The 15,499-nt window shown below is 47.4% G+C and overlaps 1 protein-coding gene across 1 annotated transcript in view; it reads right to left on the bottom strand.

Moving 5' to 3' along the window:
- ADRA1B (adrenoceptor alpha 1B) overlaps positions 1-15,499 on the bottom strand; it is a 112,494-nt gene that overhangs the window by 46,267 nt on the left and 50,728 nt on the right. The window contains exons 2-3 of the mRNA XM_084764167.1: positions 12,159-12,220; positions 10,509-11,652 (exon numbers count right to left, since the gene is read on the bottom strand). Coding sequence (XP_084620293.1) covers positions 10,509-11,457 — 949 coding nt within the window. The 5' untranslated portion in view covers positions 11,458-11,652; positions 12,159-12,220. The remainder of the gene's footprint in view (positions 1-10,508; positions 11,653-12,158; positions 12,221-15,499) is intronic.

Here is a 15,499-nt window from a genome sequence, read left to right as displayed (position 1 = left end):
TTTTCTCTTTCTTCTGACTGAATCAAAATTTAAGAAAAGTCAATGAAATGATTCCTAATGATATTCTGTTGTATTCACTGACCGGAGCCTAGAATAATCGTCACCAGAGAGGCTTCATTCAGCAACAGTTAGGAAAAGATGCAGACCCACAGCGAAACATTAGGCAGAGGCTGGGAATCTTGAGGAAGAGGGGAAGGAAGGATCGTAGAAGTCAGAGGGGTCAAGGACACTACAAGAGCATGACCCATAGTTCCAACTAACCAGGGCTCATAGGGGCTCACAGAGACGGAAGGGACAATCCGTCTAGAGTAGACACAGAGCTAGAGTAGGTATAGCTATGTATTGTAGTGGGATTTAAATGTAGTGGTATATATTTCTCCAGAATCTAGAAACCCTTATACTCAGAAGTCCATGTTCTTGTGGCATCCCAAGGAGAGGTCCTTAGCCTAAGGTTTGAGAAGTCAGTCTGTGAATTTGGATGAGAAGAGAAACATTTCAACAAAACACACAACCCAAACCAAACCCTTTTGGCTACAAGTTTAACCTTTGTTGGGCAGGAATGCAGGCCAGGGGCCACAGAGGACTCTTCAGGGGTTGTCTCCAATGGAAGTCAGCTCTACACTGCCCTGTCCTATTTGCTGCAGAGATCAAGAGGTGTTTCCACTTGTCACCACTTCCAAATTACAGCACTTGCTCATTTGACTGGCTGCCAGACCTTGTTTATTTAATATGCTAAGAAGCACCTTTTCCACTCTACAATCAATTTGCTTTTCAAAATAATAATAATTATAATGATGATGATGATGATGATGATGATGATAAAGACAACAACTGCATTTCAGTATAATTGGTTAGCTCTGACTTCCTGCCTATGTGTTTGCTTTGAGGAGGGGATTTATATGATTGCCAAACTGATCAATGGAAGGAGAAAACCCTCAGGAACACTTATGCTCAGGTAAATCCCGAAGAGCCGGGTGCAAATGGAATTTTGGAGAAAGGGCCTTCTGTTTTCTCCTCATGCTAGAGGAACACACATAGCCTGGATATATAAAGAGATGTTAAGTTTTGCTGTTCAATGGGAAAACTTCCTCCTTGCCCAGATTGCTTCCTGCATTTGCTGGCATCTATGCTGTGAACCCCAGGGTAGATGCAGGCTCGCAGGTAACAGTGAGCCCCACCTGGCCATGATGTCACTCTGACCTCCTTCTGGGACTGAAACTCCAACACAAACACTAGCCTTGCAGCAAAGTGTGTTAAGCCAAGTCTCCCAGTTCATTCCACCAGGCAATAGAAACAGCTTGGGGAAACAAGACTCTTGGGGGGAGATACCCCATAAAAGTTCAATGAGGGCTCTGTGGGGGAATGGTCTACTTGTGCTATAATACTGTGTTTCTGAATGTCTTCACCAGACTTGCTCACTCGTGGAACTTTTATAGCACAATATAGATGGAAGAGAACTCAGATGTCTTGTGGGTGGGTGGGGCTGAAAATGTTGACTACTTTATGAGGACAGGCTGCCATGGTCTGTGCCATGCTTGGAGTCTGTGGCATCCTGGCCTGACTCATGCTGTGCCTTTCAAGAGGCCAGGTGAAGATAACGAATGGGCTGAGGGCCCCATCTCCAAAAGTTACTTCAGCCCTACAAGTTCCTAAACACACAACTAGACATCCCTCTCTCTCTCTCTCTCTCTCTCTCTCTCTCTCTCTCTCTCTCTCTCTCTCTCTCTCCTGTAATCTGTAGGCTTTTTACTCTTTACAGCATTCTCTTCATCTGCTGTACATCCATTTCCTCTGTTCACTTTCTTTGTCATTAAGTATTTAGGAGCAGCCAGCCCACGGTGCATCCCAGCTCTGGCCCAGGCACTCCTCTGTGGAACCGGAACAAGTGAACTAAATGAAGGATACTTGATTTGAAGCATTGCTACCAAGGCTTGGTGTCACCTTTGCCTCCGATGAAACCCACAGATGCTCAGATGTACTCCTGCTCATCTGTCGCCTTGGATTATAGATCTGGGTCCAGTTTACTGTGGGTTCTGTGGATCCAAGCTCAGGTCCTCATGTTTATGCAACAAGTGCTTTGCCCACTGATCCATACTGCCCAGACCTGAGGCTCCTTCCTTCATGGATTTCCTAAGACTCAGGAAGAAACCTCCGGGACCCAAGACCATTACATAGTTTCCCCCAAGTAAGGCCTGTTGACTAAGATCAACAGGGACTGACCCTTCTATATTTTCATGATTCTGTTTTTCTGAGTGACCCTTCCCCTGCTCTTTCTATCCTTTTGCAGGTGTTGGTACAAGGGACATTAGAATCTCTGTAAGTGAGTGGAGTTAAGCTACATTCTGTTCCATTGCACTTTTCTCCACTCCGTGTATGGAGTTCACATCCGTTTCTTTCTGCATAGCTAGGTCATCACTAGTCAGTTGCTGCGGAACACAGTGTCTAGAAATACTCTCTTCCACAATGCCAGCTTGCCTAGCTTGTGACATCAAGGGATGGACATAGGGTCACTTATGATGGAGAAGTGTCCTGTGGTGCAGGCATCATTTGGAGGTGGCTGGAGGAGGTGAATCCAGCCTCAAATGTAAAGAAGCCAGAAACAACACTGGGGAAAAGTTTTTTTAAAAAAATATTTCTTTTCCAAAATTTGATAGCTATCTGATCAAATGTGCTTGTCATTAGCAATAATAGGCCACAGACTTGAAGTCTTCCAAAAGTGTCAACAATAAAGAGAGGATTTGGTTCATCTTGCCAGTGGGACGGCCCGATTATTTTTATGTTCTTTATATCGTTGTGAAGTTGTGATCAGTGGCCATCTGACCTTCCTTGCCTCCTTCTAAGAATAGAGGTTTCCCTAGTTTTTTCATACACGTCCAACCAAGGTTTCTTTAATGTCAAGCCCATCTGATGGCTTGGATTTGAACTCACGGCCAGCCATTCATCAGCTGCTCCAGAGCAAACCTCCCCCATCTCCCCTGAGTTCACAGCCCTAACTGTGCAATAGGGATAATTTCAGTGGCCACCTTGCAAGCCTATGGAGAGAACAGGACAGGGGCTGTGTTGGTGGCTCTCACCTCCAGCACCAAGTGGCAAGGTCTAATGTATAGTAGTCACTAGCATATCATCTAAGGTGGTCAGAGAGTACAGTGACTGTAGACAAGGTCTGCAGTGGGAGAAAGCAATTTCCAGGCAGAGGCTGCCAGCTACCCACTTTGTTTACAGCTTCACACATGCTCAAGTAAAGCCTTCATAGGGCCCTTAGTGACCCTCTGCCCTAGCAGATATGGCCACCTCCACCACTGGCTTCTGTCCTGTGTAGTTGGCCTACCCTTCTTCACAGGCCATCCCTCCTCCCTGGTTCCTCTGTCCCAGGCCACTTGGTTTCATTGGAAGGCTGAGGCTGGCTTGTTTCTCCAGCCTTTCTTTCTTTCTTTCTTTCTTTCTTTCTTTCTTTCTTTCTCCCTCATTTCCTTATTTCTTTTCCTTATTAGTCTTTATATATTATCTGTGATTTCAAGACCTTATGAAACTCAAATTTCAGATATTTTTAGAGGCAACTGACAGAGGGTTGCCATTTAAGAAAAAGTGTTACCAAATAGGACATTACAACACACACACACACACACACACACACACACACACACACACACACAAACACCCTGTATACAACTATTACCATTCATTATCAATGTTCTATCTAAAATGATATTTTGATGTCTTAAAATAGAAAGGATATAGTCTTCAGATTGAAAGGACAGTCATTTAGATTGAATACATTTCATTTTAAAAAAGAACACAATGTTTTTCACATTTTGTCATGAGCCAGTGGAAACTTTGGACATCGGAACTCAGACAAATTTTGGGGAAGCAATATCCTAACAATAGGGATAGCACAATGGCTGTTTACTGAGTACCAAGTGTGGCGTCTGACGGAGTCTACCATCAACTACGTGTGTGACCTTGGGCAAGTTATTGAGCCTCTCTGAACTTGGTGTCCTCATCTGTGGAGACAAGGATGACATGACTTGCCTGCGGGATTGCAGCACTATACAGCATGCCCTGTGTGGTGAGGGTGCTTCCACGGTGCTCCTTCTGTTTCTATAGTTCAAAGAGACCCTCCTCCCTCCAACACCCCACACCCACCACCATGGATTAGGCCAAAAGCTTGGGTAGGACTGAGGATATGTCTGGTTGTACAATGGGAACTTGGACACATTTTCTTGGGTTTCCATGGGGTATCCGACCCAGGGCTGTTTAGGGATAAGAAGATTAGGTCATGCTGGATGCATGAGAAATCCCCCAGGAAAACTTGGTAAGGGATGAAGAGTCTTGACCTCACAAGAGATTCTGGCATAAGAGGTTTGTGATGGGGCCCAATGGCTTGGGCCCAAAACTGCCCTTGTCAGCTGCCTCTCACGGGGAGCTGGGATTTGCTCACAGGGGCTCCTGGCCTTAGGTTAGATGTTCTTTGCTCATATCATACTAGCATAGAGTAGGTCCTGCCCACTGTGGTGTTTTATGGGTCCTGGAGGATGTGTGAAGAAGACCCTGGGAGGCATCCTCTTGCATGTGCCTAGCCAGCCCTGACCCGGCCCCATGTCCCCAACCTCAGCAAATGGTACCCAGATGGTTCTCCACCAACATCAAGGTTACTCTGGACACACTTTTCTCACTAACCTTCTTATGACATCCCATCCTATAGTCCTCCAATCTATGTGCTTCTTGCTGCTTCCATTGTCACCTGCACTGTCTAAATCACTGTTTCCTCTCATGCACATTTGAGACTTCCTGCTGGTCCCATATCCAGTCTATTATATGTTGTCCAAAGTGAACTTTTCCGAAATCTTTGCATTCATATGATGTGTATGTGTGCACATGTGTGTGTCTGAGTACATGAGTGCAAGTGCCCTTGGAGGCCAGGAGAGAGCACATAAGATTACCTGGATGGAGTTACAGGTGGCTTTGAGCTACTCCATGTAGTAGGTGCTGGCAAGCAAACTGTGGTCCTCTGCAAGAGCTCTCAATTGCGGAACCATCTCTTTGGCCCGACACCACTTTGAAGATAGCATTCAGGTAGAGTCTTTGGTGTGCTTCAGCTTTTTCCATTGTCGCCAAAGCAGTTAAGACAAAAATCTAGGCTTGAAGATGTAGCTCATCTGGTGCCTGCCTGGTCTTCACAAAGCCCTAGGTTCCACCCCAAGCAGTGCATAAACCAGGCTTGGTGGTGCATGTCTAATATGTTAGCGTTTGGAAAATGAAGCCAGAAAGATCAAGGGTTCAAGCTCACCCTTGGCTACATAGCCAGCTTTTGGCCAGAAGGAGCTACCTGAGCCCGCTGTATCAAAGATCAAAGCAAAACAGTAAGAACCACCATCTAAACAACAACAACAACAACAACAACAACAACAACAACAACAACAACAACAACACCCCCCAAATACAAAAACCCTAAACTAAATTCTATAATGCAACCCAAAAGTCTCAGCATGGCCAGGATTCTGTCCATGCCCGTGGTCTCTGTTACCTATACCAGTCCCCATCCTAAGCTCTGGGATCACCATCATTACCTGTCACAGGAGATCTTCCATTGCACGTATCCCTCTCCTACCAACATTACTGAAGGAGCTACTCCAAACAGTACTGTTCAGCCTTCTGCATCCATGCTACTTCCCAGGGACCTCATGATATACTGATCCCTACTCAATAATTCTAGTCCTTTATCACGGATTCATTTGTGTTTCCTTTTATGTTTTCTCCAAATACCTGTTTACCCCACTAGAAGTAAGTTCTATGGACCCTAATTATTTCACTCATCACAGATCCTCTAGGAAACTTTCCTGGACACAGTGTCCGTTTGATAAGTTCATATTTACTCAGTGAGTGAGGGATTGATTAAAGATGTGACCCACATCCCTAGGAGGAAGGCAAGTTCCCCCTCCCCCACTTTCCCCCTCAGCTTGGCTGACTGATTGAGAAGAGCCTTGTTCTTAGGGATGCTTAGTACCCACTCCGCAGTAGGTTTGGAGAAAATCTAGCTTTACGTTTGAACATAGCTGGCCTGCTTTGACATTCCATCAGTTGTTTTTGTTTCCCCTTTCAAGAGTGGGCAGGATTTTACAATGACTGTGCCCCTCCTATCTTCTGACAGGATGGCTTACAGTTTCCTGAAGAGTATTTGATGTGCCATGATAGCAGGAGGCCAAGAGTGAACAGAAAGGCCAGGTGCAGGGTAAGAGGGCTGTAGGGGCTGTTCTGAGAGAGCTGGACTCAGTCCTTGGCCTTGTCACTGGCAGGCTGTGTGACCCTGGGTAAGAATAACTGGATCGAGCTTTGGTATATTCATCCATGAGTAGGTAGCAGATACCCACATGGTATCTCTGTGAGGGTTATTGGGGATAATATCATAGGAAACTCAGGAGAACATCTGTATAAGGTATATACTCGATAACCATACACTGAGTAAGGTAAATAGAGACCAAGTGTAGCTTTAGTTCAACAATTGAGCTCCTAGCACAGAGCCAAGGACACAGTAAGTCTTTAGTTAAATATTTAATACAGGGCCCAAAATATTTAACCTCAGTAATATTTCCCTCTTCTAGGAAGGATTCCCTGTCATAAAAATTCTTCCTTCTCACCAAGTTCTCAAAGCAATGGTTTTCCTTGAAGGCATCTGAAAAGCTGAATTGGAGGATTCACACACATGTTTGTGAGGGGTGACTCTGTCCTATGTCCAGACCCTTAATCTTCCTTGTGCTCATGGCGGATGGAAATTCCTCAGCCCCCGTTAGAATGAGAAGGGAGCCAAGTCAACGGAGAGGGCTTGCTATTTGGTTCAGTACTATATGGAGCACAACTGTTTCTTTGAAATTGACCTTCATTCATTTGGAAGGGAGAGCAGTTAGTTCAATAATGGCTTCCTGGTGCCTTTCAGCATTTTAAAAGATGGAAGAAAGATTGGGAGCAAGGCAAGTTTCCAGTGTTTTCTAAATAGCTCACTAGGCCCAGCCGCTTGTTGGCTGCCTGACACTTCCTACCGGCCCTCCTCACATCCCATATTGAAATATACACTCCCTCAAGAGTCCTGCTACTTCATCAGACCCTGACCAGGCTTTTTTCCTTCTGGTGGTAGCTGGTCTTCCTTGTCATACCAAGCAGCTGGAAGTTCTCTTGAACATCGCACATGGTCCATGAGATAGAAATACTATTGTAGTCTAGTCCAGGTTTGCTGTCAATCCCTGGTTCATTTCCAGGGGTCAAAGAAAGAGGTTCTTGTTTGATGAAGTCCATTCCTGATCCTGAGTAAGTGAGTGCCAGTCCTTGATGCAGCTTAGGCTGAGGCCACGGGAAAAGGGGTGGGGAGAGATGACAGGGTGGTGCAAGTGGGGAGGGCTCTGCAGGAGACTTCTCTGCACGTGGCCCAACCCTGCTCCCAAAAATAAAAATAAGGGAGGAAGAAAAACAAATGGGGCCCCAGAGGAGGGTCCTGTAGGGCTGTGTCTATTTTCCCTCCTTCTAGAAGGAATCCAGACCTTCTCTCCTATGGAGAAGACAAACACAGCTATGGAAATCTCATGCCACCCAGGCACCTAAAAGTCTAGCTGAGTTGGAAGTTACTTTTACCTGCCCAGACCTGCTTATCTTCGGAGTAAAAAGTCCTTGATGGGAAATTTAGAATTTGGAACCTTCTTCAGACGCCTCCAAAGCTCCTATTGCCCAGCATACTACTTCTCATTGGATGTTGTTCTACCTGGAGGAGCTACACCTCCATCTTGCTGTGATGTTCTTAAATTATGAAGAAAGCAAGCATTGGTTATGTACTCTCTGATTGAGTTCTTGACTACCTTAATGCAGCAGTTACAAACCCATAGCTCACCTCACCTGTTGAGTTTATATGGAAGAAGGATGCTCAATGGGCCTGCTTAGGGACAACACATTGGAGGATTCTCAAGTGATCATGGCATGGATAATCAGTTTTCATTGGCAAGAGAGGAGAAGCAAGCTCTGAGAACACCACAGGCTGGGGACGTGGGTGACCTTTTGGTGCTATTGAATGGACACTAAGGACCTCAGAGATCAGGAGGACAGGGTCTCAGCAAAGCATAAGCAGAAAGCAAAGGAAGACACGGAAGGCAGGCTTGGAACTTGAAGCATAGGATGCAGAGAAGAGCCATGCCATCTCACATCACTTGGTTGCTGGGCAGGGTCCGAACTTGCAACATTTAGGGATGCAGGGCTCTAAAGGGGCTGAAGGATGCTCTGGCCAATGACTCTCAAAGTCTCGGTTGTGATCCACCCTTCAGAATCTCCTGGGGCCTGGTTAAACATGTAGATTGTGGATCCATCTGATTTACCGAATCAGCCCCTTTAGGTTGTGGACCTGGGGGTGGGGGTATGCTACTCTGGAATTTATCAGGTGATCATTGTACTCAATAAAATTTCCATTGATCTCATCCAACCATCTTGTTCTCCACACATAGGGTCTAAAGCCCAGAGAGGCACAGCAACAAGTCCAGGGTCACAAAGCTAACCTGATAGATCAAAGCAGAACTCTGTAGCCCATACCACCCGTGTGTATGTTTTCCATTTCAACCAGCTGGGAGCTTCCATTTCCCTTGACTCTCAGTGTCAAGGATTGCGCCAGTGATCACTTCTGACTCGCACTGGGCTATTTTCCTTCCTAGACATGCCCTGGTCATGCCTCAGTGTGTTGGTGGGTAGGTTTGGGAGGAAGTAACAGGTGTTGGATTGTCAAAAGGAGACAGATGAAGCTCACCCCTGCCTCCAATAGAGTGGGGCTGGGTTTAGCATACTCATACCTAATCTTGATAATACACACGCTGTAGTTCAGATTCCAGACTGTCTTTCCTTACATCAACGTTAGCTCCTTGGGGCAAAAACTAATTAGCCCCATTTTGTAGATGAAGAAGCTGAGGCTCACATAGGAGCAACGATCACCTCAAGGTCATACAGCTGATAGGAGACCAAATCACACCTCCACAGAACCATGATCTTTGTGATGTCCCAATGCAGTGCAAGCTGTCACCCATTGTTAACCGAACAACATGGCCAAAGGTCCCGAGACCTTGAGAAAGTGAATCATTCTCCTCTGCAGTGAGATGTAATCAGTCCTGGGGCAGAATTTCAAGTTGTTTCTACCTAATACTGTTGAAAAATATTTCTGAATGGCATTAGTCTGCAAGACTTCCTTAGAAAAGATCACAGAGACACTATGTTAGATTAAAAAAAAGAAAAAAGAAAAAAGAAAAACCTCCTGGAAACCATTTACTCCCTTTTCATTCACCTTTTTTTTTTCTTTCTCGGAAGCAGTGTGACTTTGGGGTCATAGCTGCTGGAGGGGTTTGGTCACCCCTGAGACCCTGCAGGTATGACTGGTGAATGAGGTCTGTGGTACGCAATAGCTGCTCTCTCTCTTGACACTATGCCCTGAGCACTTTCTTTCATTCATTTTCCTCCAGTTCTCATCAGGGATAGGAGAAGAAATCAAAGCAGATCAATGCACCAGACAAGGATTTCCCAAACCCAGGTGAACAGCATGTCTCGGCACTTTCCTCTGTTTACCTTATAGCCAGACCTTGTTTTTTTTGTTTTTTGTTTTTTGTTTTTTTTGTTTTTTGTTTTTTCTCTCCCTAGCAGGAAGCAGGCAGCCTTGTGAGCAATTCACTTACTAGGATCACCAAGCCAAATAAGATGGACACATTTCTGTAGATGGGTCAAGAGACACTGAATTCTGTCTTGCCTGGTTTTGGCGTCTTATAGCTGAAGGCGAGGGTTGGCTATAATTAAATTCTGAACATTTCATAAATCACCAGAGTTGGGAGCATTTTGGGGGTGAAAACTGAGAACGCTTCTCTTTGAAATCCCAAGCTTTAGAAACTTAAAGGTCCTTGGAAGCTGTGTGGCTGTAAAACGCTCTTATGATCTGGTAAGGACTACAATGCAGAAAGGGGAGAGCCAGCAAGAAAGGAGGGGGGGGGGAACCGCAGCCTCTGCAAGGCTGAGAAACGTGGTTCTTGCAAATATTGAATGAACACTGCCTCTCTCTGTAGGAGCCGCCTCCCTGCTTCCCCAATGCCGTGTCTGCGGTAACTACAAACTATTTGGTATGCTGTGTTAGTGACGCTGCCTTCTCAGATACCTCGTTACTACCGAAATAACACTGGCGTGATGTCGGAGCCCAGTGTCCTTTTTAATTATTAATCCGAGGCCAGTGAGTGAGTCATTCCACAGCCCAGATTCTCCTCCCGTGTTTCTATTTCCAGTGCCTAGTACCTTAGCTTTTTTTTTTTTCCACCAACACCTGAGTTGGTTCTTAGCCAGTTCCCCAATCTGCAAAGCCGTTGCAGAACAAGCAGTTATTATCCAAAATCCAAACATACACGGATGGCACAGAAACAACCAAGCCCACTCCAAAACTTTAGGGTGAGATCATGAGGAAAACCAAGAAAAGAAAAGGTCTACTATCTCCTCTCTGCCAGTCCCCCACTTACCGAGCGGGAGAGCGATGAAGAAGGGGAGCCAACATAAGATGAACATTCCGACCACAATGCCCAAGGTTTTGGCTGCTTTCTTTTCCCTGGAGAACTTAAAAAGTTTGACAGCTATGGAACTCCTGGGGTTGTGGCCCTTGGCCTTGGTACTGCTGAGGGTGTCCTCATGAAAGTTCTTGGAGTGGATCCTCAGGGTCAACTCCTTGGAGTTGGACATCTCCTTCATGACTCCCGCCTCTAGATTCTTGGTGGTCCTCTTGGCCACGATGTAGACCCGGCAGTACATGACCAGAATGACAGCAAGTGGGATGTAGAAGGACCCCAGGGAGGAAAAGAGGGCATAGAAGGGTTCTTCTGTGACCCCACATTCCTTGTCATCATTGGGCGCAGGTTCTTTCCAGCCAAGGAGAGGCCCGATGGAGATGACTGTGGACAAGACCCACACACCGAGGAGCGCCAAGATGGCCTTCCTGCGGGTGACCAGCGTGGGGTACTGCAGAGAGTAGCGCACCCCGATATAGCGATCAATAGAGATGGCACACAGGCTCAGGATGGAGGCCGTGCAACACAGGACATCCACCGCTGCCCAGATGTCACAGAAGATGCGCCCCAGCACCCAGTAGCCGAGCACTTCCAGAGTAGCAGAGAAGGGCAGGACTGTGAAACTCAACAGCAGGTCAGCAATGGCCAGGTTGACTATGAAGTAGTTGGTGGGTGTCCGCAGGTGCCGGTTGCAGGCCACCGACAGGATGACCAGGATGTTGCCCACGATGGCAAAGAGGATGAAGGCGCCCAACACCAGGCCCACAGAGATGGCCCTGGTGACGTCCAGCTGGGGCAGTGTGGAGTTGCTCGAGGTCTGGTTGGGGCCAGTGAAGTTGGCATCTTTCAACTCTCCCCAGTGGGCAGGTGCTGATGTGTTGTGGCCGGTGTCCAGATCGGGATTCATTTTAGAGTCCGCCCTCCATAGCCAGGGAGGAGATTGGGCTCGGAAGGGCTGCGGCCAAGGCTCCTCAGCTGCCCTGAAACTTTGCTCCCTCCGTGGTCTTCTTTCCAGAGGCGTCCTCCTGGCGAGAAGTCATTTCCCCCTCGGGCAGCCTAGCCCGGCAGCACGTCGCCTGCCTGCACCCAGCGGCTCGCTCGCCTGTCAGAGGGAGGAGGAGAGAGGGGACGAGGCGGCAGCTCCAAGTTTAATGGTCCACGTCAGGCGCGCCTGGCCGGGCTGGCGCAGGAGCGCGGGGAGGAGCGGGAGCGGGGCCGGAGGGTGCCTGGCTGTGCCCGGCCCGCGGCGGGTCTGCAGAGCGCGGTGCCTTCTCCGCCCAGCGATCGCGAGGAGGGTCTGCTTTCAATGAGCCGCCTCTGGGCTGACTGCACGGCGGTGACATCAGGCGGGGAAACCCGGGCGCCCTGACTCTGTGCGGCACTAGGGGGCAATGCGGGTCTAGCCAAGGCGCGCAGCCCCGACGCCGCCGCTAGCCAGTCCGCTTGGAGACCAGCAGGCTCAGGCACCGCTCCCTTTGCAGGGATGGGGCGGGGAGCAGAGCAGGGGATCTGGGTGTGGACGTCCCGGTTCATACACCCCAGGTGCCCGCTGGGATTATTTTCCCTTCTGTTCACGCTTTAGTTAAGAGGTGGGGTGGGGATGCTTACCTCTAACGGGGGCTCCTGGAGTCAAGCCATGGGTTCAGGGGGATGTGCAACTTGACTGGCTTCTACAAACGGAAGAAAAATCCCAGGGTTAGGCAGGTGATAGGGACCTGAGTCACATCTGATGGCACATACTTTGTCCCCCCCCCCCCAGCCCCCCTTGAAACCGCTTTGGCCTTGATAAACCCTCGGGGCTTCTGTTCGCTCATGCGTTCTTTCGTTCATTTATTCGTTTGTTCGTTTGTTCCCGCAACATTCCTTCAGTGGGTTGTTGATATCCTCCTCCTGACAATGGTTCGGGTCTAGGCACTGCCCTCCAACAGCGGCAGGGATAGCCAGCTTCCAGACCTGCCTGTCAGTTCCAGTGGGACAAGCATCAGGTGAGGTCTGAGGCGTGGCATCTAGTGACAGGAGTTAAGGAGGAGATTTGATTGGAGAGAGGGAAATGCAACCAGGCTATGGAGGAATAGGAACTGGAACTTTTCGTTTTTTAAAGATGGACTCTGATCTAGCTCCGGTCGCCCTCCAGCTCATGATAAAGCATAAAGATAACTTTGAACTCTTGACTTTCCTATCGCTACCCCCTGAGTGCTGGAATTATAGGCCTGCACCACCATGGCCTATTTATGTGATACTGGAACTAAGAGGTACTTGAGTAAGAGGGAGGGAAAGGAGGGAGGGATGTAGTTGGCTCTCTGGGAGTAGAGAGTGAGGGCAAACAGATTGCCAAACCCTGGGCAGGGAGCTTGGGCGATCTTGGTTATCTGTCGTCTCTTTTCTTGTATTGCCTTATATTCATGTTGGGTATTAAGCTACAAGGTCTATTTTCAGAGGTGGGTGCTGGTAGGTAATTACAAGAAAGGAAAGATGGCAAACCAGGAAGGAGTTTTCTTGTTAGTTTCTTCCTTCCTTCCTTCCTTCCTTCCTTCCTTCCTTCCTTCCTTCCTTCCTTTCTCTTTCTTTCTTTTGAAACAAGGTCTCCCCGTATATACTCCAGGTTGGTTTTGAACTCCATTCTCTGTCTCCCAACACTTAGGTACTAGACTGGGTGTGAGTTCATTTTGCCTTTTCTCATGAGCCAGTGAGAGAAGAACTAGTCTCGTTTTGATTTCTGTTTCGAGGATTGGACTCCAGGTTGCAGGGACATTGAGCCCTTTGTTCAAGTACATGTACCTATGGAGGAGAGGACCTGCGAACTGGAGGTGAACCATTACTGGGTCTCCCTATTCTAATGTGGAGGACTTAGCTGTAGAAGAGTCATGGTGCTCCGACAGGGGCAAAATCAGGGAGCAGGGTGACTGTTAGAGATGGAGCTCTTTTTTTAAATTGCTCATTTTGGGGACCAGGTTATTGCTGCTGCTCACCACGTGTTGAGCCCCTGCTGATAGTCAAACATTTACTTATTTCCCTGTCCCTTCCCCTTCTCCTCTTTCTTTTCTCTTTTTGACTGGGTCTTGCTGTGTAGCTCACACTGGCCTTGAGCTCACTATGTAAACTAAGATGGCCCCAAACTCCAAAACCCTCTGACCTCAGCCTCCCCAGTGCTAGGATTATAGACATGAGCCACCACACCCGGCTTGCTTGTTTTCTTTTATTCTTCTTTAGCAGGTCTTTGAGAAAGGCATAACTGCTCTCCATGGACGCATGAGAAAACAGTGGGTTAGAGAGTTAGTCATATGCTGGTGACGTGGGACAGGGTAGAGGGCGGAGCCTGCTGAACTGAAGGGAGACACCTGATAGTACTTTCTTCCAGTCCACAAGCCATGTCCCAGGTGTCTCGTTTCTGATTTGATAATCACTGTATTTTGATTAAGAGGTGAGGAAGCAGGAACCATGCAAGTCAATTCATGTGCAAGTTCTTCAACCTAAAGTTGGGTTCTTCAGCTCTTCTTATTTGTACTCTTTGGAGAAGATCAAGGGTTTTGTTTATTTGTTTGTGTGTGTGTTTTTTAGATTTATTGTATTTTTTTTGTGTGTGTGTTTACCCACGTGCAGACCAGTGTGTTACATGTGTGTTTGGTGCCTGTGAATGTCAAAAGATGGCATGGGATTCCCTGGAACTGGAGTTGAGATGGTTGTGAGTCGTCATATGGGTCATGGGAATTGAACCCGAGAACTCTGCAAGAGCAACAAATGCTCTTAACAGCTGAGCCATCTCTCCAGCCTTTGACTGCTTGAGAGATGGCCTTATTTGTGGCTCAGGCTGGCCCCCAAATCATGGTAATCTTCCTTTTACCTCAGCCTCATACGTGTTGCTGTTACAAGTATGTATCACTCCACATTTAAGGTCTTAATCTCACACAAACATGCCCAAGGCTCTCTCCAGTTGCACAAAATATACAATTGCAAGGAATTTCTCGGAGGTTAAACAAGCAAACAAACTGCGATGCATGCAGAAAGCTCTGAGAACGGATATTCCTCTTTTTCAATTATCTGACTTAAACTGCCTTTAGAGATTTAAATAGATGCCTGTAATGTGCACCTGTAGGAGCTTCTAGGACTTTAACTCGTCCGTTTTGCTATCATGGAGATGCTGTAGAGGCAAAGGACACTGGTTAGCTGCCACAGGTGGTCAGGCCACTGACCCCCTTTTCTCTGGTCCATAGAATGTGGCTTCCTCTGATGTAGAGAAAAGCCATGAAGACAGCCACTCCGGACTTACACAGTGGGGTGTGAGCAGGAAGCGCCTGCCTCCTGTCATCTGTCAGGGACCTTAATGAGGAGGAGAGCCTGCCCTTAGTCTTACACCCCTCTGGTGCTGTTGCATATGGCGATATGGGCTGGTCCAGATGTGACCTTTTTATATACCCTTGTGTGCTGACTGAATAGACTAGCCCCTAAATCCACCCTGCTGCTCTCCCTTTATTGCCTTTTCCATGATGGGTATTGGCAGTGGGACATCGTCCCAGTTTCCTGCATGTCTTGAGGGCTAGGAGGATGGAGCTTTTCTGGGCCTGTTTCCTCTCAGGGGTGATGTGGGGTTAAAAAAAGAGAATATGGATGAGCTGGGGAAAACTGATGATTTGTACAAAGTCAGATTTGGGGACAGGAAACGAGAGGCAGAGTGAAGGACAAGTTCCCAGTCCACATTTTGAGTATGGTGGCCCATTTCTCACTTCCTTGGACATTAATTTTCAAAGCTACTGAACAGCTAACTGCACATCACAGAATCTATTGAGGCTGTATTTATGTAGTCTCAGCAAGTGTCTGCAATGTGAAAACCCAGTATATCCAATATTTTTTTCCCCTTATGGTGGCAAAAGGCCAGAAGGGAAGAAACACACATGCATGCACGCATGTGAGTGCATCATAAAGAGCAAATCTGAGATTCAAAGTTGACGTCT

The sequence above is a fragment of the Acomys minous genome, assembly GCF_964271855.1.
Source record: "Acomys minous genome assembly, chromosome: 16".
Lineage (NCBI taxonomy): Eukaryota > Metazoa > Chordata > Mammalia > Rodentia > Muridae > Acomys > Acomys minous.
This window is presented reverse-complemented; position numbering and strand designations above follow the sequence as displayed.